The sequence below is a fragment of the Sphaeramia orbicularis genome, chromosome 9 (assembly GCF_902148855.1).
Source record: "Sphaeramia orbicularis chromosome 9, fSphaOr1.1, whole genome shotgun sequence".
Taxonomy (NCBI): domain Eukaryota; kingdom Metazoa; phylum Chordata; class Actinopteri; order Kurtiformes; family Apogonidae; genus Sphaeramia; species Sphaeramia orbicularis.
This window is the reverse complement of record NC_043965.1, coordinates 26,534,848-26,559,891: the sequence shown is the minus strand read 5'-3', so window position 1 is coordinate 26,559,891 and position 25,044 is coordinate 26,534,848. Positions and strand designations below refer to the sequence as shown.

At 38.7% G+C, this 25,044-nt stretch overlaps 2 protein-coding genes across 2 annotated transcripts; one reads left to right on the top strand and one right to left on the bottom strand.

Annotated features, from left to right (window-relative positions):
- Window positions 1–30: 30 nt before the first annotated feature.
- Window positions 31–4,789, top strand: p2rx2 (purinergic receptor P2X, ligand-gated ion channel, 2). Its single transcript, XM_030144517.1, has 12 exons — window positions 31–285; window positions 840–975; window positions 1,060–1,131; window positions 1,259–1,334; window positions 1,435–1,531; window positions 2,268–2,348; window positions 2,445–2,598; window positions 2,762–2,892; window positions 2,984–3,074; window positions 3,163–3,228; window positions 3,325–3,402; window positions 3,495–4,789. Exons 1-12 carry the CDS (start codon window positions 119–121, stop codon window positions 3,591–3,593), a joined length of 1,248 nt encoding a protein of 415 aa, XP_030000377.1. The 5' UTR covers window positions 31–118; the 3' UTR covers window positions 3,594–4,789.
- Window positions 4,728–24,355, bottom strand: pole (polymerase (DNA directed), epsilon). Its single transcript, XM_030144516.1, has 48 exons — window positions 24,152–24,355; window positions 23,081–23,216; window positions 22,912–22,992; window positions 22,739–22,783; window positions 22,369–22,461; window positions 22,018–22,172; window positions 21,790–21,934; window positions 21,621–21,701; window positions 21,417–21,524; window positions 21,224–21,334; window positions 20,824–20,909; window positions 20,018–20,137; window positions 19,793–19,925; window positions 19,588–19,701; window positions 19,216–19,428; window positions 19,025–19,132; window positions 18,586–18,714; window positions 18,400–18,502; window positions 18,095–18,241; window positions 17,773–17,918; window positions 17,542–17,690; window positions 17,332–17,424; window positions 16,478–16,780; window positions 16,160–16,355; window positions 15,757–15,971; window positions 15,240–15,342; window positions 15,039–15,119; window positions 14,833–14,955; window positions 14,448–14,657; window positions 13,806–14,018; window positions 13,542–13,685; window positions 13,319–13,459; window positions 13,048–13,201; window positions 12,235–12,341; window positions 11,939–12,115; window positions 11,626–11,849; window positions 11,227–11,447; window positions 10,913–11,117; window positions 10,619–10,792; window positions 10,263–10,388; window positions 9,599–9,731; window positions 8,707–8,920; window positions 8,472–8,603; window positions 8,093–8,286; window positions 6,730–6,930; window positions 5,749–5,874; window positions 5,471–5,560; window positions 4,728–5,376 (listed from the first exon to the last, which is right to left on the bottom strand). The coding sequence occupies exons 1-48, from the start codon at window positions 24,217–24,219 to the stop codon at window positions 5,248–5,250; spliced, it is 6,900 nt and encodes a 2,299-aa protein (XP_030000376.1). The 5' UTR covers window positions 24,220–24,355; the 3' UTR covers window positions 4,728–5,247.
- Between the last annotated feature and the right edge of the window lie 689 nt (window positions 24,356–25,044).

Below are 25,044 nucleotides of genomic sequence, written 5' to 3'. Positions count from 1 at the left end.
GCTGCCTCAGTCTCTCTGGGGCCAGTGATGCACTGTGGAGCCGAGCAGGAGCAGATAGTAAGAACCAGACAGAGAATTTGAAAGCTGGATAAAAAGAGATAAAGACTCACCTCTGAATATGAGTGGAGCATTTAACAAATTCATCATGGGACTACGGAGCTTTATAACGGAGTATTTTCTTGGTTTCTGGGACTATGAAACCCCCAAGGTGATGGTGGTTAAGAACAGAACTCTTGGAGTCATTTACAGAGCTGTTCAGTTTCTTGTGATCACTTATTTCATCTGGTAAGCTTCATGTTTATGTCATTACATATGGTATATGCTAAAATCAAAAGGCTTGGAAACATAAGAAATTATGGTGATTTTCAACTTAAGTTTGTCACAATTGATTTTGTGAATATTTTGATGCAGTTCAAATGTATGTTTTCAGGATTGCAGGAGAATAAAATGTCGTTATATAGTGAACTGTCACTTTAAATTCTGAAAAAAAAAGAAGAGGGAAATCACAGTTTTATAGAGAGGAAATGCCTCCCATTTGCAATTAACTCTTGAGAATAAACAGAGCATAAGTGATGGTAACAACTGATGTTCAGAAGTGTGGTTTAGTATGTCATTATCAGACATCATTTTTGGTCTTAGGACAACAGTTTTATTTTACAGTTACAAAAAAAAAACTATTACAGGGTTCATTCGCTAAGACTTTGTGTAATTGAAGTGCGTCATGTTTCTTGGCTTCAGTGAAGGGGGCTGAAGATCCACAGTAATCTGACACCTTCAATAAAAATTGACGTCAATGCAGAAAATGTGAAATTGCCTCTGTGTGTTCCATCATCTTGTAGGTATGTCTTCATAAGTCAGAAAGCATATCAAGACAGTGAAACTCGTCCAGAGAGCTCAGTGTACACTCGGATGAAAGGGACAGCAGTTCATGGAGATCACATTCTGGACACTGTGGAGTATGCTCGACCCTCAGAAGTGAGTCCAGAATAAATGCTGCAGCATGATGAGATTGTACCGTCCTATCAGTGTAAGATCTGTTTTGTGACACTTTACTTACAGGGCGGTGATGTGATCAGTACAATACTGAGACGAGAAGTTACATATGATCAGATGCAAGGAACCTGTGCTGAGGTGAGAGTGGCTTTCTTAATAATAACACAACTTCTTAGATCCAGGAAGGGGTAATGTGATAAAAGTATATCAGTTACACAGACACTTAGTGTGCCTTCCTCCATAACACATGTTTTATTTCTTATAGCATTACCTTGTTGAAAATGCCAACTGTACGACAGATTCTGACTGTGTTGAGGGGGAGGTTAACTTTGATGGCCACGGTACTGTTTTTGTTGCTATCAAAATATTTTATTGCTCATTTTGGTGGTTTGCAAATTTAGAATTTTAGTTTTTCTCTGTTTTTTATACACTTCTTCACAGGCAGGAAGACTGGAAGATGTGTCCAGTACTACAACTACACCTTCAAAACCTGTGAGGTCCAGACCTGGTGTCCTGTTGAGGAGCACGCTGCAGTACGGTAAGTGCTGTCGAACAAGGATGTTTGTCAGTTTCAAGTCTGGTTTGATTGTATTACCAAGTCATCAAGGTAGATCTATGCTTTTTTTGCCCTTATTAGAGACAGTGGATAGCAGAGAGACAGGGAAGATGAGGAGAGAAAAGGGGGAGAAATGTAGCCAAGGACTTGGACCTGGTATTGAACCCAGGCTTTGGGCCATGCCAAATGCATCAGATAAGCCTATGCATTTCACCAAACATTTCTGTATTAGTATTGGAGGACTAACAGAGAGGGTTCAAATGCCATAAAACATAGAGAAAATATGAGAAATCCCAGGAGGAACCATAAATTTACCCCAGGGATCTCCACCAAGTCCATTTTTTCTCCCAATCTACAATAATAGTAAACCACAGACAAACCACAAATTGATCTGTTTTCCTCACTTTAGTCAGTTGGAGCCACTGATTGATGTAACTGACTGTTACCATGGTAATGTAAGTCTTAGCTAGGAGATAAATTGTTCTCAAGTGATAAAGAAAGCAAAAAACATGGCCAGCCCTCTCCGATTTTGATGTTTTTGCAACATAATTGAAGGGATTCAACCTTGGCTTATTCAAAAAAAAAAAAGAAAAAAAAAGTAAAACATACAGTAACCATATCAGTATACTGTATCTAGAATCTTTACTACTCATTCCCCGAGACAGGTTTGTTATTATTTTAAGTAATGATTAACTCATCATATCTGTGTTTTCAACAGAGAACCAGCATTAGTGGAGGCCATCAATTTCACAGTGTTCATCAGGAACTCTATCCACTTCCCCAAATTCAAAGTGCTCAGGTAAATACACTGTTTATACACACAGGTCATAAGAAATAGTATTCAAGGCTTTTGATTAGCAGATGTTCGGATCGCCTCGTTTCTTGTCTTTGTCAGAGGAAACATTAAGGATGCTTCAAATAAACGTGACATGCATAAATACTTAAATAAGTGCCATTATGATGAGGAGAATGAGCCATATTGTCCAAACTTCCGACTGGGCTACATCGCAAATCAGGCAAGGGAGAATTTCAATGAGCTCTGCAGGACGGTAAGTGAGTTTATGATGGGTTTTATTTTACACTGAACATAACACATACTTTTTAATGCTGTACTTATGTTAATGTGTTTGTTAATGATGTGTTAAAGACATTCCGCACTATATAATAATGCAGCATATTTGTTAAGATATAATCACTGCTGTTTTACCTCAGGGTGGAGTGATTGGGGTTTTCATTAACTGGAAATGTGATCTGGATGTGGATCCATCACGGTGTAAACCTACATATGCCTTCCGTCGTCTTGATGTCCGAAAGGATCAGGCCAATTCTGGCTATTATTACAGGTGAGCTCCCACACTGAATAATGACATTAATAGACAGACCAGTATTTTTTTTTTTAAACTTCCCCACTGTGAGCTTTATGTTGTCCTTCAGGTTTGCCAAGTATTACAACAAAGATGGGGTAGAGTCTCGGACACTTATTAAAGCCTTTGGCATCCGTCTGGATGTCATAGTTCACGGACATGTTAGTATTTCATTCATTAGAATATTCACCATTTTCAACCTGTTGTTATTTACAGATATCAGAATATTTTCATATAATTGAATTTCAGGCTGGAAAATTTAGCCCCATCCCAACCATCATCAGCACAGTGACTGCAATGACTTCTGTGGGGATTGTGAGTTTAGCCTTTGTTTTCTTGATTTCCTTGTGGATTCACAGTGACAGATATTTGTCTTTTCTAAACAAAGTTCTTTTCAATGCATCGCTCTAGTGTACAATCATCTGCGACTGGATCATGTTGACATTTATTGACAAGAATGAAGTCTATAGTGAGAGAAAGTTTGACGAAGTGAGTAAAAAACAGACTTAAAACCATCAGTGTAAACATGTTGAAGGCATATTGCAATAGTTTGGTTTAACTTCTGTGGTAACCCTCCTCAGGTGGTCAAGGAGCCCACAGAGCCAATTCCCACAGAGTTTGGTTACATTAAAAACTATGGCTCAAACCACTCAGACCTGTCAGATGGCGTGCCACTGTGACGTCAGTCCTCACCGGCCGAGTGTGTGGATGCTTTTCCATCAGCTGACTATGGTGTCTCAGGTGTTGTTAAGTAATGAACTGACCACTGCAGTGGGAATGAACTGAAGGAGAACAACAACTGCTTCTGTCTGTCTCTACCCGAGCAGCAGATACAGCTCATATTTATCTCCAACTGTGTAGATCTCTACACGAAGCTCAGTTATACAGTATCACATACAGAATGCATTTATTTTCTCAATATGAAAACAAACTAAGCCATTTCGTAACAGGAGAAATTTGAGTGCACAATAATCAGAAACCTCTTTACAAATGTATCAGTGTATCATTCAACACAATAAACATCTTCTATCAACTTGTTTTAAAATTAATCTTTGATGCAATATTTTTTTCTGACTATTTATGGTATGTTGAATGAGACATAATCTGGCTGATCATATGCAGATTCATTTTCTGTCTTTCAACCTAATGTGTTCAACACAAAGAGAAATACAGGAGGAAACGTTCGGGAGACGCACAAGAGGAGCAACTGGCAGTAATCAAATAACTGCAACATTTCCTATAAAATGGTTTCTCTAACAAGATTGTGGGGAAGTGTGAATCCATCTGGAACGCTGGAGTGGTGAAAGAAGACTTATGCTCATGTCTAATGGATTGTTGTCTACCACAAAGGAAGAGGGGGCACAATGGAAAACCCAATGTTGGTTCAGAAAGTTGTGTTTATCTGTCAAGATCTGAGATGATTTATTGTTGGGGAACAAGAAAAAGGGTAGTGGTTTTCAGTCACTACTACAATGAAAAAAAAGTTACTAATTTAATTTGGATTGAGAGGTTTTAAAATATTAAGAATATCAGTTCCAAGCCCTTTAAGTGCTCCCATTCCCTCATTTGTCAGTCTCCATACATGTGTCAGTGAGAAGCAGTCAATCTAATTGTGCCTCATTTGGAGACTGAAATGTGATTATGCAGCTGAGAGACTCCCATCAGCAGACAAAGTGAGTCATCTTTGGGACAATGAGTTTAATCCAATGGAAGTGTATGAGTTAAGGTCATTACTATTGTTATTATAAATCGTTTTGTCTTTGTTGATTGTATGAAAATGAGTTCACAGCCATACATTTTTATAGCATGTCTTGGAAAGCCATGTCTATCTGCATTTGATTCAGAAGTGCCGGGAAACGAAAACAATAAAAAAAGATCCTTTGGATTGGTTTGATGTGGGTGTTTAACTGCATTTGAGCCATGACAGATATTAGCAGCTCAGTGAGGAAGGAGGCTTGTCAGCACATGACCCAGGATAAAATAGTATTCAGGACTTTTTTGTTTTTTTACGAGTTCTTAATTTGGACCTAAATTCAAACTAGCAATAAATATTAATACTGTGTTTATCACATAGGCTCATAACACCACTTAAAACTCATTATTTATTGACATTTAACAGCTAAGATTCAGACATTTTGTAAATGTATATGACAAAATTCAAACATATGTACATCTGCCATTCTGCTGTTCTAAGTCATTCACCATCACATTTATCACAGAAGCAAAACTCATTGCGTTGACAGGAAAACTTTCACATGGATAATGTCCCTGATTAAATGAATCAGCAGCTGTTGCAGATGTAATAAGAGCAGAACTGGACGTCTGTGGAAGATGTTATATTTTGTGAGTGCTCTGGTTGATCTGTGGACTCATCCCACGCAGCCACTCGATAGTTTCCTCCAAAAAGCTCATGTTGTAGTGGGATGCTATGTTCTGAAACACCATGATCTGCTCAGAGAAGCTCTTCAGGAAAAAAGAAATAAGAACCGTGTGAAGTGGGACAGCTCATTAGGTTTCATTACTAAATAATAGTGTAAAGGCACGTAAAGACAAAAACCTTGGCCGAGAAAGTGAGGTCAAAGTCTCCTGCACAGCTGCAGTAGAGAGGCATGTTGGCTTCCTTCACTCCTTTACATTTGGTGCATACCTAAAAACCATACATAATAGAAGGTGAATGAATATCAGGTGTCTCTTATTTTATAGAAACCTTCCAATAATCACTGCCAGACTCAATCACAAGCAAATACATCCTTATGTGCTTTTAGTCTACATTAAAAATTCTTATTTGATCAGGTGATTTCATCTGTTGAGTAAATATATGCATTTGTTACTCACCAAGTCCTGCAGTGTGTAGCTCATGAGTTTCTTCTGCAAGGCTTCCACCAGTGCCATCTCAATAGACTCTGTCTCATACTGAGCCTGGCAGTTGGAACAGAACCACTGAGGCAACACAGATCCATCCTGAACAGGGAAAAGACAGTTCACATCACAGAAAATATGGACAGATTGACTGCATCTGAAAAGTACAATGTGTTAACATTCAAGAAACATTTGTTATCAATGACAACTGTAGCTGTTGAGTTAAGTGCAGTCGACATCCTGCTGTTCATGCTTGTAACTTTGTACATTCGAGAAGAGATTGTGTATCGTATCTAATGTTGATGCACTTTGAAGCCAGCACAAAGATCATGTTATCATGGATGTCGGGAATTAAGAAGACTTATTTTTTTAACTACACTGGAAATAAAAGCAGACACGTGATTTCAGGGTTTTGGTGGGTGTGAGGAAGCAAAATTTATGATTTTTTAAGAAAGTTTTTGAGGCATCTTTGATCAATCTGAACACCTTACATTCAAAAAAATAACAGTACAACAAGCTTCATAGTTATTGCCTTGAACCAGCCACAACTGTTTCAATCCAGCTAGCATTACATTTACATTTCTCCATGACGAATGTTTCTGACACTGTTCAAGTTGCTCGGTGGCTCCACTCATGCCCATCTCTGTTACAAAAAAATGCTAAACACTAATTATAAATAGGACAAAGTTTACAAAGATTTCCAAAGCAATATGCTTTATTGTGTCTGGAATTTTTGAGACCTTTGAGCACCAGATTTAAGGATTAATGATCAATTCCAAGGGTAATTAAAGCCTTAATTTAGGACAATCAAATTTACCCACATACAGCCTGGATTAACAACTGTATATTTCTTCACTGTTACATATTACACCTTTAATGACGCTGATCTTTTCCTAGACTCTTACCTTTGGCAGACATATTTAACCTCAGTTTGACATGCAGTATTTGAACTCTTACTTGTGCCATAGATGGGTCCTTGCAGAGATCAAGGTCCCGGCAGAAATTGCAGTGGTGGCAGATGACTTCTGGTAATATGTAAGAGTTGCACGGATCACGAAACTGGGCTTCCTCAGAGAACTCTCCAACATCTACAAGGCGCAGAAGGTCTCTCTTTAGCTTGTTCACCTGGTTTGCAATGTTAGCGTCTAATGAAAGGACCTGGAGAGGAAAGAAGGGAAAATTGTAAGACTAGAGAAGTTTTGGAAGGTACGTCTGTATTTGTCCAGCTTCTTGCCTGTACCACCGCTAATGTGCTAACTACAAAACAATACAAAAATGTTATTAATCCCTCTTGTGTCAATTTCTTTTAGGCAGCTTGGTGTACACATGAAAAAGAAGACCCAACATACAAAGGTCGATGTGAAGAAATCTGTAAAATCAAAGCAAAAAACAAAGACAAGATTGGCAGGGTTTTCCCTTCTATCATTAAGCACAACATCCAAGCCACTCTAGATACAAGCTAAACCAAAATAATGTAAGATCAATGTGGAGAGCATCAAAACAAACTACAGGACTTTTCCCACAGCTAATGGGCTACATTCACACTACAGGTGTTAATGATCAGTTCAGATTATTTGCTGGAATCTGATTTTTTGTGTGGTTGTTCACATTACATTTTAAATGTGACCACCATCAGACTCATGTCTGAACAGTCTACAGTCCTGGAGTGACCCACATGCACAGAATATATGACATCACACATAGCAAATAGGGACCTTGCCAGATCCCACCTCCTCCAGTGCAGAATTGTGACATCTGTTGCACTACAATGATGTAAAAATGAATTAAATGTGACATGACCATTCAGACTGAAGTCACATTGCAAAACATCATATATATATCTGATTTAGAACCACATATGAAAGTGGCCTGGGTCTGATTTGAAAAAATCTGATTTGTGCTGTTCAAAAAAAATCTGACATGGGTCACATATGGGTAAAAAAAAGTCAGATTTAGGCCACCTGCAGTGTCAATGTAGCCTAAGTCTTCCACAAACTTACGGAAAACAATAATAGTAATGAGAGGAAGAAGAATTATGAAATGTAAAACTAATATATTTATACAATTATGAAAAGTTAATGCACAGTATTTTAATTTAACAACTTCTGATTTTCTTAGGGGATGATTTAGAACAACAAGAACATCTATCCCAACACAGCTCCTAAGTCACACAGAAACCTTGATATTTCTGTTAAAGTAATAGTGATAAGATAATATGTATTTACCAATGCTAAGAAAAAAAATTAATTTGCAGAAGTACATTTTAGAGAGTTTTACAAAGTGGTAAAACACAACATAGTTTGGTTAGTGTGTGATCTACCTGGCAGACATATTTGATGAACTCCAGAGCTGGGTTGGTAAGTAGGAGGTGTGAACCAGGTAGGATGGGGAACATCTCTGATGGCTGTGTCACACTTTTGGTACCTGTCACTTTTTTTTGGATTTTTTGAGTAATGGTAAAAAAGTTCTGAGTCAGCTCACTGGACACATATTCCTGCGAGAAGGAGATCATTCCTGCGGGAGAGAATTATACAAAACATCATAGAGTGAGGGGATATCTATGGAAAGGAGATTAAAAGCAATCCATTATAGCTTTAAGGGTAACAGACGTAAGTTGCCAACAACTCTAATCAGTGTAAAGTTCCTGAGAAATAAAAGGAAACATTTAGAAACCCAAGCCAGTATCAACACTATCTCACCAGGAAGAGCACTCATGTCCCCCATTGCCTGCTGGGAAGCCTGGCTGCCTCCACGTCTTTTAATGGGTGTTGCTCCAGGTGCGTTACGTCGCACCTCCTCCTTCATGCTGTGGTAGATGGCTGCAATGTAGGCTGAGGTGGAAAGTTTGTGTGGAAGTGATGACAAAATTAAAAAAAAAATGTAGAATCAGATGAAAAAAAAAAATCTGCAACACAAATATAAAACTACATTTACCAGAGACAATCATGAGGAAGTATTTCTGACAGGAGGCGGTTTGAGGCAGATACTGCATGATGTTCCAGTTGCTCTCAATCAACTCCTCCACCTCATCTGTCTCTTCATCAGCATCGTCTTCCTCAGCTCTGGCGTCTTCCTCATCTTCTTCCTCATCCTCGCTGCCATCCTCTGCTCCCTCTTGCTGTTGAGTTTTCTTCCGCTTAGCTCCTCCCTAAGAAAATGACAACACAGGGAGAATGAACTCTGTAATGACTCCCACTCTTTTTTTTTGTCTGGTATACCCCCAAACATTATCAGCCTGAAAAATTCCACTCCAATGGACTACTATTTAAATATTCTTAATCAATAATATAAGTGTCACAAAATTCCCTATGCAAATAAACTATTATAATTTCATTGGTATATAGACACATTTAGGTAATCATTTTAGAATTTGTTAGCATACACTGAATAATCTATTAATTCAACCATTTTATATTTATCTGTAACAACTATACATTGCAATTAGACAACTATTTCACCTGTTTGCTAACTAGTATTTATGTACTCTAAAATCCAATGAGGTGTTAAAAGAGTTTCAGTTAACACAGGTTGAAAGTCATTTTGTTTAAATTTACAAAAAGATGAGCAAGATCAAACTGTAATCTTATTTGACAGTTCTTCCTTAAAACTGTAGATTTTTACTATATCAAATCAACAAATACTCCATAACCACTGTAGAGGGATATTTGGTTCGGAATCACCAACTTAGAAGACAAACAAAACAAAGAGAGAGATGAGCTATGACCTTGGACAAAGGTTTCTGCATGAAAACAGACCAAGACGTTGTGGTTCATGGTTAATGTGTGAAACACTAAAATCAAATTGAGCAGATCTAATGTTGAAGTACCTCTCCATACAAGACGCTGGATGGCAGCTTGCCCTTCACCCCACCATAGTTAGCCGGGTCCATCCACATCAGGAACTCCCAGCATCGAGAGAAGGAGATAGACAACGAGTGGAAGATTTCCCTGGAGTGTATGCTGTAGTGGAAAACAGTTTAATTTGTAAACACGGTAAAACAGACAATATTTCACTTAAAATGACATAAGAGAATGATTTTGTACCAAATATATTCATGTCAGTAATGATGCTGAAACATTAATAAAGTCATGACCATTAACTTGATATTTATTGATATAATTTCCTGTTCACTGATGAATCGAACCATTTGATTTTGAGTCCCATTAGTGTACTGAGCAGCTCTCATCTTGTAATTTTCCTTAATTGAATCCACTTCCTATGATGAAGACCAGAGCTCCATTTCTGGCACACATGTCTAAATGTCCTAATAGAAAATTATGTTTCTCATAAAGTCAAGTTTTCTGATGCCACACCTAATTACTGTGGAAAAACAAGTATTTATGTATTGTACAATACTTCTATTCTTACAGAATATTTGTTTTTGGTATCATAAACATTGTGGTTGTGTTGTAAATTCAAACAGACATTTAGTCATACCATCTAATGATCTATCTATTGACCTCTATTGCGCTGTGTATTTAACGTCTAACCTGTTAGTGATGTATTCTATATAGCCTATGGCATTATCTATCCGCCGTTTTTTAGTGCACAAGATGATCCTGTTGAAGTTTCCGTACACCACAGTGGAGCCAAGGCGCTTGAACTCAGCAATCAACCTGAAAAAAGAAAAGTACGTTGGCTAATGATGGAACATGACACAGTAGTACTTTCATATGTGACTAATATAGAGCAGCTTAAAACCAAACTTAAAGCTGTTGGTTTTGTGGAAAGAACAGAAACAAAAAGTGATGTGAAGAGAGAAGATGAGTACAATTATTTCAAGAAATCCATGTGAGCAAATCTTGTAGACAAAATAAAAGAACAAAAGGGATGATGAAGCACTCACTGAAGGAAGACCTTCTTCATCATGTTGTGTAGTGTGCGGTGCAGTGCAGGGTCGTAGAGCAGCGAGCTGGGGGAGCGCAGCCAGCGGTAGAAGTGCATCACCTGGTTGTCCGCATACACATTGTGGTACTGTGTGATCTCCCTGACCCATCCAACGACCATGCTCTTCAGAATCCTGCTCATACAACAAGTACTAGTTAGTTATCTATCACAGTCTATGGGTATAATAAACCTACAGCTTTTCATCTGTATTAGTGAATTTAAATCATTTCATGTACTATAGATGTTTTCCCACCTGAATGTGTTGGAACAGAGAGCGGTCTCATCATAGCTGGCCAGAGCACTGGCTCCCTGGTTTCCTGACATCATGTCCTCCAAAGAGGCCTGCTGGATCACGTCAAAGCTGACACCCAAACTGGCTCCGCCCTCCATGTCATTGACATGCTGTGACTGGAGGATTGTGTTCACTGCCAGGCTCTGCAGGTCGAGCTCCACACAGACTGAGAAAAAAAGGGCAAGCCTGTTAATGATACCATTTTCTGCTCCATTAACTTTCTGAATACTTTTGTTAAGCTTTATCAAATGTCATTGATTTATGTGTATGAGCACCTGTGGAATAGCATCCTTGAGCATTGATTTCCACAGAGCACCTGTCATCACTTTCCATGACCAGACGACTGTCATCAGCCTCTTTGCCTCCGAGGTCAGGTCTGGCTGTGGGTGAAAGCCACAGCAGGTGGTTGTGTTTCCGTAGATGTCTTGCAAGGAACAAGTCTGAACCAAATATGGACACGTCCTGAGGCAGGTTCCCTACTGGTAAGTGGTAATACCTAAAAACAAGAACCATTAATCATTTTTAAAGATTAAAAGTGTCATACAAGTTCTATCAGAAAAACCACCTACATAAAAAGAATGCATATTATGTTGAAGTTAATAACAATCCCATCCACTTTACTGTAGTTGGATGCAGGATCAACGGTGCACATTATTCCAGTGTATCATTCATACCTTGCCATGTCAAAAGCCTGTGACAGGCAGCTGTCCAGGTTGAGATAGTGGCGTATCATGCGCCGGGCACCATGCCGCTGCCAGTCCAGCACATTATAGCTGATCTCATCGACCACATGTACTGGAACAACTGGGAACTCCTCAAGCACCGGCATCCCTGCTGCCAGTCGCCGCAACTCCCAGTTTGACTGCACTGCGATGAGGGTGGGTCCCCGACGCTCCTCCTGTTCACAGGAACAACAGGACATCATTGTATATTTTTTTGAATCATTTTTGACATCATTAGTATGAAACAGATGCTAATATTTTGTACCTTGTAGTTCAGTAATATGCGCTGAAGTGCACGGTTGATAGCCTTTATATCGTTTTCAGCTCTGACTTCAAAATTGTGATTCTGTGGAGGGAGGAGCTCCTCTGTGGTTTTCTCCAGGAGGGCAGTGCGTTCAGCTGTGTAGACATTACTCAGGTTTGGCATCTGGTTGCTTCGAACCTTAAGAGACAAAATAAAGAACAACATGAGTATTAATCAAAACAGGTAGTGAGGTTTCACTTGACCAAAGGAGTCAATATCCCAATATGATAGCATGGAAATACAATAATTTTTCTTACTGTGTCCAAGATGAAGATGCTGGCTTTGCGCTGAGATGGGATGAAAAGACCAAACAGTGCCTTGTGACCCTGGCTGTGGTGATACAGGTACATGTGGCGAACACTCCCTGAAATTAGAGAAATTGAAACATGTAATATACAAAATGATTATGAGCCCTCCATATCACAAATGTTTGGTGTTTACAACAACTGTCTGTTTTACTATCAATACCTAAAGACTGTGTGGAACTGAACAAGAAACAGCTTCAAAACATAAACCCATGATATATGACATATGAATCACCAGAGTTTCTGAAGGTTTCATGTTAAATTTTGACTTTTATGAATCCAACTGCACTGGGGTCATACAGATTATTCACTTCATATGTTTATATGTTAGGTGATGCCAGCTGTTTACTGGTGTCTTTATAGTAATCTGGGTATTTTTTTGTGCAAGGCTTACCTGGATAAAAAAAAAATTATCATTTTCAAACGGCACTGAAAAAACACTAAATTCAGTCAATGTTTAAGACCTTTCAACAGTGTATTTATAACATTCTAAGGCATTTTAGCTTAAAATTCAGATTTTTACTTCACTTTTTATTTTAAGATGTTCCAGATACACTGCAACCAGCTCCATATTTATTAAAAGAAAATGCATTTCAATTTAGCTAAAACTCTAAATTTTTACATATACAATATAGCCAAGCTAAAGCCTTACTACAACATTTGTTGAGTAAGAACAGTAACAGTTAATACAGTTGTAAAATGAAAAAACAAAATAGAACCTATTCAGGACATAAGTTTAAAATGATACATGAATCCAGATCATACCAGGTTCCAGGTAGCTGAACTGAGCCAAAGAACGCATCTCCAGGTGATCAAGGTCAAAAGTATCAGCCTCCCTGCCAGCAAGGTCCCTCACAACATGTTTATTAACCATACAAACACATCCAAGCTGCACAAGTGCACGAAACAGCAAGGGGACCTAAGAAGAACAGATCCCATCATCACTGTATTCAACAGGCAAGAAGATTTTAGGTTTGATAACTATTTTCCTGTTTTATAGCAATTCCTCTGGTTTTTGAGAGCTTTTGCAGTGTACCTGTGTTTCGTAGACTCCCTCAATATCTGGGGCAGAGAGATCAGCATTGATCTCATTGATGTGCTCCTGGTACATGTCCTCTGGTACACTGTACTCATACAGGTAATACACCATGTTGGAGCGAGGCAGCATGCGGTTCACCTGACAAAAAAATATTTTAATTTACTTCATTCAGTTAGTGTTAAAGCACAATTTACATAAAGTTCAGAGCATTTTTCAGCACCTTCTTGTAAGTGAGTCCCTCCTCCTGTTTTGGGACTTTCTGGTTGACATAAAAGACTCGTGGGATGTTGAGCTTCATGCAGTGGAGGTCATTCCCAATCACAGCCCACAGCTTGTACAAACCAGGGTGACTCGTTTCTGCAATCTGGGAGTGAGCAGAAGCAGAATGTCACATCGTTTGAGCCTTTTCTTTAGAGTATATAACCTTAGACAACTCTAACTCTTATAACCTTAGATAACTTCCTTTACTTTATGATTGCTCTACCTGTACGATTTGCCAAGGCATGTCCAGGATGCTGCGTGCTGTTCTTCGGAGGAAACTCCCCAGTCCGGTAGTGGGGCCGCCCCTGATCACACCTCCCCCAGAAGGATGAGCTTCACCATCCAACAGCCTCCTCCTCTTCTTTCTCTCCTTCCTCTGCCTCAGTTGCAGCTCCCATTTTTTCTTGTGGTAGCGTAGCCACACCAGACGCTCCTCCTGAAACCGACACGTAAGGAGACCAGAACTGTCACACACTAAAATGCCATTATTCTCAGAGAACGTGGAACAGGGCCCTCTATTTTTTGGCTAATTAAAACATTTATCTGATGGAACTGAACACAAAATATTTCATTTCAAAACAAATAACACCAAAATAAGCAGTTTGATGAGGACTAACTAAATGACACTGATCTCTGAAAATTAGATTTCATAAAAGTTTTTACATTGTTCCAAATATTTTACATGATTTAACTATACATGTTAAGAAAATATATATTAAAGAGGTAGTTCTTATTGGCTATTTTAATGCAGTAATGCCACATGTGACTGTTAACTGAGATAATCTTATTCAAAAACTGGACTGCAAAGGTCAGTCAGCACGATAACACAGGAGACCCCAGTGTGAGGTTGTTGTTGAATGTTTACCTTTGTTGTTCCCTTTGGTGGAGGGGGACCCAGTATCTCTCTCCAGGACTGGGTGAGTTCAATGTCCTGAGACTCCACCTGGCTGTCCTCCCCCTGTGAGGCCCTCTTTCGCTTGGTACTGATGAGGATCGCAGGCTGCAGAGGTTTGGGTGGCATCCCAAAGTCCTCGATGTCAGCTGCCTGGCCCGGTTCGAGAGGCTGATGAGCCACCTGAAGAAGTGAAAGAGGTGGTAGTGGGGTGAGAAAATGACCAAAAAAGTGTCAAAAAATCTTAAGAGAATTATAAGCTGCACAACCACCTGCATTGTTTCTAGGTAAAGCAGTAATTATACAAAGTAAATGACGTCAGTATTAGAAGCAGAATGAATCCTCTGATTTTGCTCACCTGTCTCTTTCCCTCACTGGTGAATAGCTCACTGATTTTTTTTTGCTTGTAGATGTCGTTCTTCTCCAGGAGTTTTTTGTGAAGCCAGTCAGGATGCCTCACTCTTGGCACTGGATTCTTTACCTTATGATAAACAGAAACAATTAAGTTTTATCTCTACGTAAATTTCAGGTCGACTGAGACCATCAGATTGTATTTTCTTGTACCTGCTGAAGAGCTGCAGGGATGGTGATGATTTTCTGAATGGCACTCCCCAATCTCTCTATGTAGTAACTCCAGTCAAGGATCTGAGAAAAAACAAATCTAATGTCACAAAAGCACATACGCAAGTCAAGTAAACACAGAGTCCTCCATCTGTTGTTTGTATCTGTCCATATATAAGTAAAAGGCTTTTCTATTTATCTTACAGAGCGGATGTCCAGGTCATGTAGGCTGGGCATCTTCAACCACTTTCGAAGAAAATGCTTTTTCACACTGGGCTCTGCTTGGAAAATGGCTAAAGGAATGGCTCTGATGGAAAATAGACAGTAATCAATCAGTGTCAACCTCAAGGCTTTTACATCTGATATTACAAAGTGCTTGATCTTAATAACACTAGAAAAACAACTGGAATCATCAATATCCTCATTCGGAAGCTAGCAGAAAGTAAGTAATAAAGCTATTATCTTCTGCATCCACTTGGGATCTAATATTACAGGCAAATGTGGAGACAAGAAATAATTTGTTATTTGCCGCATCTTGAGCCTGATCAAACTTCTCTTTTTTGATATGAAAAACTGTACATGGTTTTCCTTTAAAATGAGAGAAAAATAATGTTTCAGAATGTGCTAATGCTTTGTTTATCACTGATGATATGAATTAAAATACTAAATATCCAGGATTTTACTATCCCAGAGGCATTAAATGATGCTGATATTGCCTAACCTCTCAGTGACAGGGGAACCTTCAGGTTTTCTGGAGATGACATATCGACAGCTCAGGCCAGCATCTTTCACCATTTGATCTCCCAGGAACTCAGCCAGTCTCTTAGCGGTGCTGATAGAAGTCGACTTCTGCTCTCCATAGTCCTCCAGCTTTCTAGACATCGATCGATTCTCTGAAATTAGGTCAAAGAGCTCTGCATCTGGCATGTTGGCAGCCTGAAAAAAATAGTAAAATGAATTAATAAATGTTTTGTTTAATGGAGGATGACAGCATAATGCACAGCACTGAAAATGATTATTATTAGATTAGATTATTAGACACGTTTATTTCTGGGTTTTTTTTTTTTTAATGTCTGACAATGAATAAAGGCAGTTAATGACCAATTTTGCTTTTTTTTTTTCACCTTGCTGTACAACACATCCAGCCAGTAGTCTGCCACTTTGGCCACAGAGGCGTAGACCTCTTCCAGAGTGGTGCCTTTGAGGAAAGCCTCGAACACAGATGACTGAAATATCTTAATGAGCTGCAACTCTCCTCTTCTTTTCACTTCAAAACCTTTTAGCTCAGCCAGAGAACCATCCTCATTGAACACAGCGTACCTAGCACAGCAAAAGGAACCTTAAATCTTCATCATAACTGCTCAACAATTTAGTTTCCTTATGTGGTTGACAAATCAAACTACATTCTAAGAGTACGTTATATTCACTCCACTATTGCGTACCTTTTCTTCAGCTTCTTCCCCTCCTCTTTAGAGGCAGGAAGGATCATGGCCAGATACGGTCCGTCCACCTCAAAGAAGATGCTGTTCTCTGACCTGATATTGTAAGTGAGGGATGCGGGGTCGACCAGCTCGTGGTACTGATCGTTGGTGAATCCCTCTTTCACTAAGATGTTCAGCATGGCCCCCGGGTAGGAGATGGTCACTTTAGGTTTCTTCTCATTACTCGTCTTCACCACAAAGTTCTCAGGAAACGTGTTGGGGAGGACGCACCAGATACCATCAGTGTCCAACTCAAGTGGCCTCCTAATGCACAGAAGGAGACAAAACATGTTAGATACAATATATCAAATGGAAAAATAACTATGTTAAAAAAATATTACAGTTTACACACTTAGTTTTTGTTGATACAGTTCTTTCCCATAGCTACTGTGTTGTTGGAGTTAAAAGCCAATATTCTACTTGGACCTGCAACATCTAGGATATGTCCAACAGAGTATATTATAGCAGTGAGTCTAATCCTAATCAATTTAATGTCTCCCCTGCACCCAAATTTAGCCAAAAATATGCCAAGAATTATCACATTTTCCACTATCAAAACAATGTTTAACAAAATTAATGTTAGTGAGACACTAAAACACTGTTACCAATGAATAGACAAAGGAAACTAATGCTGACAAAGGTAGAGATTTTCATGTTGGTATATGACTGGCCTTTTTGGGATTTCATGTGGCTTTGACTGTTATGTATTTCAGTCTGACATTTGGCATTTTAGGCCCTGACCCTAAAAAGGACAAAAAACTAAACAAAACAGTAAAAAGGAATCGATGGTGTCATGACATCATTATACAACTCACCCTATTTGTTCAATGAGCTCTCTGGCCTGAGTGATAATGTTTGCTCCAGTGTAACACACGATGCCTGCCATCTCCATGGAGTACCAGCGCGCTCTGATGGAAACACAAACACAGCAAAGATAACATGAGGTTCACAGCAGAGCCCTGGCTGCAGTAAAGGCTGACATCAAGTTTAATACATCAAAGATGAAAAACAAAATCAACTCCTACCCTTTCCTCATGACGTAACCATAGAAAGAGTTGAGAATACACTTGTGAGCAAGCTGAAGAGACTCATACAGGATCTCCATGTTCTTGCAGCGCTTCACCTCTGCAGCATCTCCGCTGTCCTGAGCTGCAGACAGTTTCTTCTTCCACACCTTAAAGCAAAAAGAGGGCTTAATGAAGGGAAAAAAACAGACACATCTAATTTCTATTCATTGTTATTCATACTTAATGTACCTTATGAAGTCCTTTGAATTCGTATCGGCGATCTCTGAACGCTCTCACTGTGTCGACATAGAAGGAGTTTTCTCTCTGACAGATGGTGGTGACTCGCTCCTCCAGCCTGGTGATGTGTGTCTTCTTATAAGCCTTTTTACAGTAGTCTGAAACAATGAAAAAACACATCAAACTGTGCACTAGCTAGAGACCAATTAAATCAATCAATTACATAATCTCAGCTAAGGCAGCATAAAAAAAATTGAAAAGTTTTAATACTCTTTATTGCCAAAATATCAACAAGTGAATATCAAGAAACCTTTTCACACATTAAAGAACACACCTGCCAGACGTTTCTTCTCATGCTTGGCCTGCTCCTCTCGGTTCAGAATATGGAAGGCCCGAGGTGGACCGTTGGGGAAAAGAGGTGGGAACTTCTCTGACTCAAGTTGCTGCTGGATTCGGTGAAACTCACTGCGGCTGGCGGGCACTACAGGAGGAATCAACAGTAAAAACAGACATCCACACAGAGGTAATAAGCATACCACCACTGACAAGTTAGATAAAGACAAAGAAACAATGTTGACAGTGGCAAATGTTGCCATTTTTTTGCCCTACAAACATAAGATAAAAACAATAGTAACTGACTAATTTCCCCTCTCCACTGCCAGGTCATCCTCCTCTGACAGCTGGCTCCAGGTTTGTTAAAGTCACATGCAGCACAAATGGCTTCATCGACCATAGCTGATGGCTGCAAAAGAGAAACACCAATTTGAGTTTTGTGCTCTTTATCATTTTGTAACGTGCTGTGTGATTCTTCTTTGGCTGTGTTACCTGAAGGCGGTTGGTGAGGATGATATTGGGGTACATGGCCCCGACGTCCAGATGGTAAATGAGGGGGCACTCGATCCTGTTTGGAACCTCCTTCAGGGACATCAGTTTGTTCTTGATCTCATCGCAGACCTGATGAAACAGGGATGCATATATCTTATCAATCTGTCTACTTATAGGGGTCACATGACAGGACAAAATATAACAGAAGAAATGGTGACTAATGTTGGTGCAAAACAGTAAAGTGCACAGTCATTCTCAAGTCACTTTGTGTTGTTGAGCAGTTCCACATTATTATCCTTTTCTTGTCTTTTTTGTGAAACATCATCTTTTCTGTTTTAATTGTGAGAAATATAGCAGTGTGTCTGTTTGCTACATGTTAAAGTTACATAAAATTCAATACAAATATTTTAGAAATGTTTCTTTTTAAAAGGTAATATACCTCATTAAAGTTTGTGACTTGCTCCAAGGGTATTTTCTCCTCTTCCTCAATGGCATGACGCATCGTTCTCTCAACTCTTTGATACAGGAAGTCAAATGCAGCTGGGTTCTATCAACAGATCAGTTACAATGAGCTGCATCTAATACATAGTAAGAGGCCAAGCAAAGACATTGGGTTAAACTGAGATGTACCATTTTGAAACGACAGGGGATGTCACTGCGAAACACTCCAGACTCCAGTGCCTCCACGTGGCCTCCAACATAGGTCTCAGAGTCCATCACATGGCCGTCGTCAGTCAGTTTGTTGAAAACCTGCTCCTGCTTATTGGGGAAGATGATATTGGCGTGAAAAGCCTGCACCATGAGCAGGGCTTCACACAGAGTCCCAGATCCCTTTCGCAGAACCTGGAAACAAATAAGACAAGACAGTCTGAGGAATGAAAAGAAAAACAGCAAGCAAGAAAATGTTTTTCAAAAAAACAGATACACTAACACCAACTAAAATTATATTTAAATCAAAAACCAAGCTAAAAAATTTCAAGCTTTAATACACAACCAACAAACCTCATCAGGTTCCATGGGGATGATTGTGCACAGAGCAAAGATAAAGGGGTGAACATATTTCATGTAGAGGTAATACGTGGCCACTGCATCTGACACAGAATATGTGGCTAAAGTCTGACAGAAAGGAAAAAAAAAAAAAAGAAATGTTATTAAGATCCTGAAGGCTTGTAAATCAATTTAGTTGTGTAAATATTTGATCCAATACCTGCGGCTCCTCAGTTGCCATGCGACACATCTCCTCTGGGTCCAGCTCCACGGGGTCGTAGCTTAGTTTGGCTTTTGCTGCTGCCTTCAGATTATGGCTTCCAACAGGCAGGTAACTGTCTCTCTTTACCCACCTGACATACAGAAAAAATTTAAATGAGGATAATAACCCTAAACTTGAGTGTATTTCATACTTAAATGAACCTCCTTAATAATCTCTCATTACCTTAAACAGTCCATGTGGAGAGCCTGACTGGACTTGTACTCTCCCTGGTTGTCCTTCTGGAAACCGATCTCCCTATGCATGGACAGTCCATGGGTGGCAGCTCGCATTTCAACAAAAGGCCTTGAAATAACAGAAACAGAGAGAACTTACTAGGAACATAAAGATATGAGGGTAGATTATCTGATACAGATGGTTGACACTGTCTACCATGCTTCTCTGACGTTTATTACCACCTGTAAAGCGTTGACTCACCGCTGTGAACTGCAGTTTTGGGTAGGATGGCCTGCTCTGGCCACCATTGGTACATGTTCATATATAAGGCAATACTTGGCCTCTTACCTGTCTTCATTTGTACATTAATTGAGAAGAGAAATTCTGATACTTATTCTCTTTGTGCAAATGATCACATATTGCTTTCTGTTCCATTCGCCCATACAGAACTGGGTCAAAGGGCTTCTGTTTACTCTGCACCTTATGCATGGAATCAGCTACAGAAAGACTGGAAACTAACTGAGTTAATTTCATTGAGCACTTTTAAGTCCAAACTGAGAGTTCTTGAGGCTGACTCCATAACTTGCACTTGTTTTTCTTAATCTGCTTGTAAATGTTATTTTTACTAACTGTTTATTGTTGAATGTGTCTGTTCTATGCATTTTAACTGTGTAATCCTGTAACTGTGTGTTGTATTTACTGCTGCCTATCTTGGCCAGGACTCCCTTGCAAAAGAGGTTCTTAATCTCAATGGGATACTGTCTGGTTAAATAAATGAAAAAATAAACACAATGCAGGTTTTTAAAGCAGCTCACCAGTCAAAGAAGTCTCCGTTGTAGGTAACAAAAATGTTCGGTTTTGTTTCTTGGACGTGATCAAACCACCTCTGAATGAGGGCTGCCTGTAGACAGTCACAACTTACAGTTAAATAATGAAAAAAATGTTCACACAACTCATTTTAGCAGAGCGTATATTTTGTGATGGTAGAAAAACTTTCAACTTTTCATAGTACGCTCTTTTGTTTATATGAAGTAAATGACAAAATTAATCAAATACTATGAAATATGGCATGATTCTTTTAAAATATTTCTTCATTGTGTCTTCATCAATTACTGTTTTACAATACAAAATGTCATGTACTGTGAAAGAGGTATTCTCCTCTATACCATCTACCCCTAATATAAAGTAGAATACTTATTACTTATTGCTCCATACCTCATTATCCTCATTGAAAACTGTGAAAGGCCCTTCATATTCAGGTTTGGGAGTGAATTCAAAATCTTCAATGTCCTCAGAGACAATTTCCCTGTTTGTGATTAGAAACCCCTTTAAGAGAAAACAAAAGTCAGTTACTAACTGCCAATAAATATTCTAATGATACAATTATGAATCACAAAGAAAGACTCACTTGGCCATCAATCATGTAGGAGATCATCATAATCTGATCAGTCTCTGCATCCGGGAATTTCAGCGGAAGTTTGGTGGTCTCTATGTCAAAAGCTAAAACAACCGGGTCCTAACAGATCAAGAGAAAATATGTGAATAAAAGACAAAGACCTCAAAGTCAAACAGAAGAACAACAGCTCTGACGTAAATGATAAAACCATCGCACCGGTCGCTCCACAAGATCATCTCTTCGTATAATCTCTGGGGGGAAAGCGCTGCCTCTGTATCGGACATTGTACCAGTGAGCCTGAGAATCAAAGCCAATATAAAGTTAGAAAAGCAAGTGGATGTAATGTTGTATGTCATCTAAATAGTTACCACAAATGTATTTTTACCACGTGGATCTTGCGGTCGATAGACACCCGCACATGGTAGGGCACGTCGTACTCTCTCATGTCCACAATATTGTCCAACTGATCTGAAATACTCTTCATCATGCCGTCTTCATCTGTTGATGTCATGTTGCCACCTGATAAGGCGCTACAAAGCAGACAGAAGTGACAGACAGGTCAATATAAATGTAAAAGCACATAATTTAAACTCTGGGTTTGGTTGTTTGGTACCTTGACAGCATCGAGGTGTAAGCATCATTGGACTGTTCTTTCTCTCGGTTCTTTCTTACAGCTGGAGAGATCTCACGTTTAACTTTGACAAGATCATCCACGGTGTTAAATAACAGCTTGATGTAGCTTCTTTTCAGTCCGACTAGATGGTTTGGCTGAGGGTGACAACATATCAGCATAGAAAACATATCAGCGTGCTCATACAGAACATAATATACTCAAATAATGCAAAATATTTTTCTCTTCAAGGTTGCAGCAGCTGAATTTATAGGCTGCATATGTGTTGTTGTATCATATAAAACACGATAGTATGTAAAAGCCACTAATGGAGATGAAAAAATAGTTTCTCACCAGGTCGAGGTCCTCCTTTGGGACAATTTCAAGCTTTGCCACCTTTCCTTGAAATTTCCTTGACAAATAAGAGATCACTTCTCTTTCACAATTCTGGAAAAACAGCACACATAATGTTTAAAAAGAAGTTTTAGAATGGTTCAGTGGACATAAATAGTAAGGACGACACATTGTATTGTAGTTAGAAGATAGATAGATGGTAGGATGTACGATAAGTAGATAGAGCCGCTTTCCAAAGAAAATCACTTGCTGTGTAACATTCCATCTTGTACTTAAAATGTTACACTACTGAGTAAAATTCTTCAATGGTACATACATGGTATGAGGATCTACTTAATTTTCTAATAGCAAATGACTACTTATAACTCACCTTTTTAGTAGCTACATAGAAATATGGCTTGAACGGGAGAGCCACCTAAAAACATTAAATATGAGAATAGGTTAAAGCAATGAAAAAACCCTACTGATAATGTATCGTAATTACTGTAAACACTGTAAGGGCTGTTATGGATTTAAATCTGGTGACGATTTCCTTACACACACCTTAAACCTGCTTCCATCCTCCTGAATAAAGTAATAGTCCACAGCGCTGATCAGCCTCTTGTCTTCATCCAGGATTTCTGCCTGAATTTAGAGAACAGGTTGTCAGATGTAACATCACCTTTACTCATACAGAAACACAGAGGGCATACTTCACATGGTGTGGACATACAGGGTGCATGTTGATGAGCCAGCCTGTTTTCTCCCCCGGCTCCTTCATCCTCTCAAATCCAAAGCGAGTGTCCATCTCATCTGTAAACTGGCTTCGCTCCAGCCTCTTGAGAGCCGACATGGAGGATCCATCATCCCTGGTTTACACATATGTATATTAACTGCATTGTTTCTGCATTTACTCTGCATTGTGCTCATCTGTTCAATAGGCAGAACAAGTTCTTTCTCTTATTTTTGATTTACTTTTCTTGGTGAGTGCATAACAGGCAAATAACAAATAGAAGTACATTTTAAGCAGATAGAGTCAGACATCTTCTACTACTATTACTATTACCACTACTAGTACTACTACTGATAATAATAATAGATTCAAGATTTTTGTCCAGGCACATCGGAATTCATGTGCAGGGCACTCTTTGAGTAAAATAGTTAAAAACCAAAGAAAAACACCCAGTCTTAAATAGAAAGCGCTTAAAACTGTACAAGAAAAATAGAGATATAAAATAAAAAGAAAAATATACTCAATAAATAATGAATGCTGCAACTGAGGTGTGAAAGCTGTAAACAAGGAACTACTTACATGCTATTATGAAAAACAACTGTTTAATTGATGGCAATATACACTTAAAATATTATCAGTAGTAACAGAAAACTATGGGGGAATATTGCACATAATATTGCATGAGGTGGAGTGAGGTAGTAACGGGTAATATAATAATAATAATAATAATAATAATAATAATAATAATAATAATAATAATAATAATGTGAGGAAATTTATAATGGGGGTACAACCCTGTGGCTTTAATAACTTTTCCGATTTAAAACAAAAAAGAATGAATGATTAAACCTTAGTAAATGTACAGTTACGGATGTTGATGTAATGACAAGAATGAAAAATGGGCTGAATATCAAATATTCGCTGTTGGATTTGTGTACATTTCCCAGTGAACTGCATGATACATGAACGGATTAAGTACAGGCTAAGTGTGGGAATAAAGACAGAGACACAGAGGGATGCCCATTGAATCCAGAGTGTCCAGTCGGCTTAAACTGGGGTGTCATGTCTTACTGGTTTTCCTGATCTCCTCCACTTTGTCCTCGGTCCGCTTTGAATCGTCCACTGTTCTGGAGAACCATGTTCTGCTCCGGTCTGTCAGCTCCAACACGGTGAAAATAACCAACTGATCACTTCTGTACAGTTCTGGGACTATTGCAACATTTTGGAGACATATAAAAGTATCTAAAACTTTACCCACAGATTTCCTCGCCTTGTGTTTTTCCTATTTTGGCGCGCTCTGTAGTTGCCGCGAGAGCGATTCTGAAAGACGGAAGTACAAAGATCGTTTATGTAAAGACTCACTCCAACCACAAAATCTCATGTTATTTAGCGGATTTGAGACCGAAAACAAAGTGGAGATCATGAGAAGAGTTTGCTAGATAGGAAGATCACACAGATAATCATACATACACTTATACAATAATATACACTTATACAGGACTTATCTAAATAACACCACTGATGTTTTTCTGTGAACAGGTAGACTAAATCTGCATATAAAATCTGTGTATATTTTCCTGTAATCATGACAAGAATTAAAATGTCATTACAATGTAATGACATTTTAACAGGACTAGGCCTACAAATGAAAACAAGTTACATCGAGCCTCATCATCATTTTTCCCATTCATTACAAAGAGATAAAATATACACATTTAAAAAAAAAAAAAAAAAAAAAAAAAAAAATTCATTCTCCCCACGTAATATAATTTTACTAATTTCTTGTTTCTAATACCTAATGTTTTTTGTTTGTTTGTTTGTTTTTTTACTTCTGCCGTTAGTGTTTGCTTGTTTGTTTTTCTCCTCACTTTTATACGTTTTTGTCTCTCTATTGTGTGCACCACCACAAATTCCTTGCATTGTGAAAAGTGAAGCTGCAAATAAACCTATTTTTGTTTTATTAA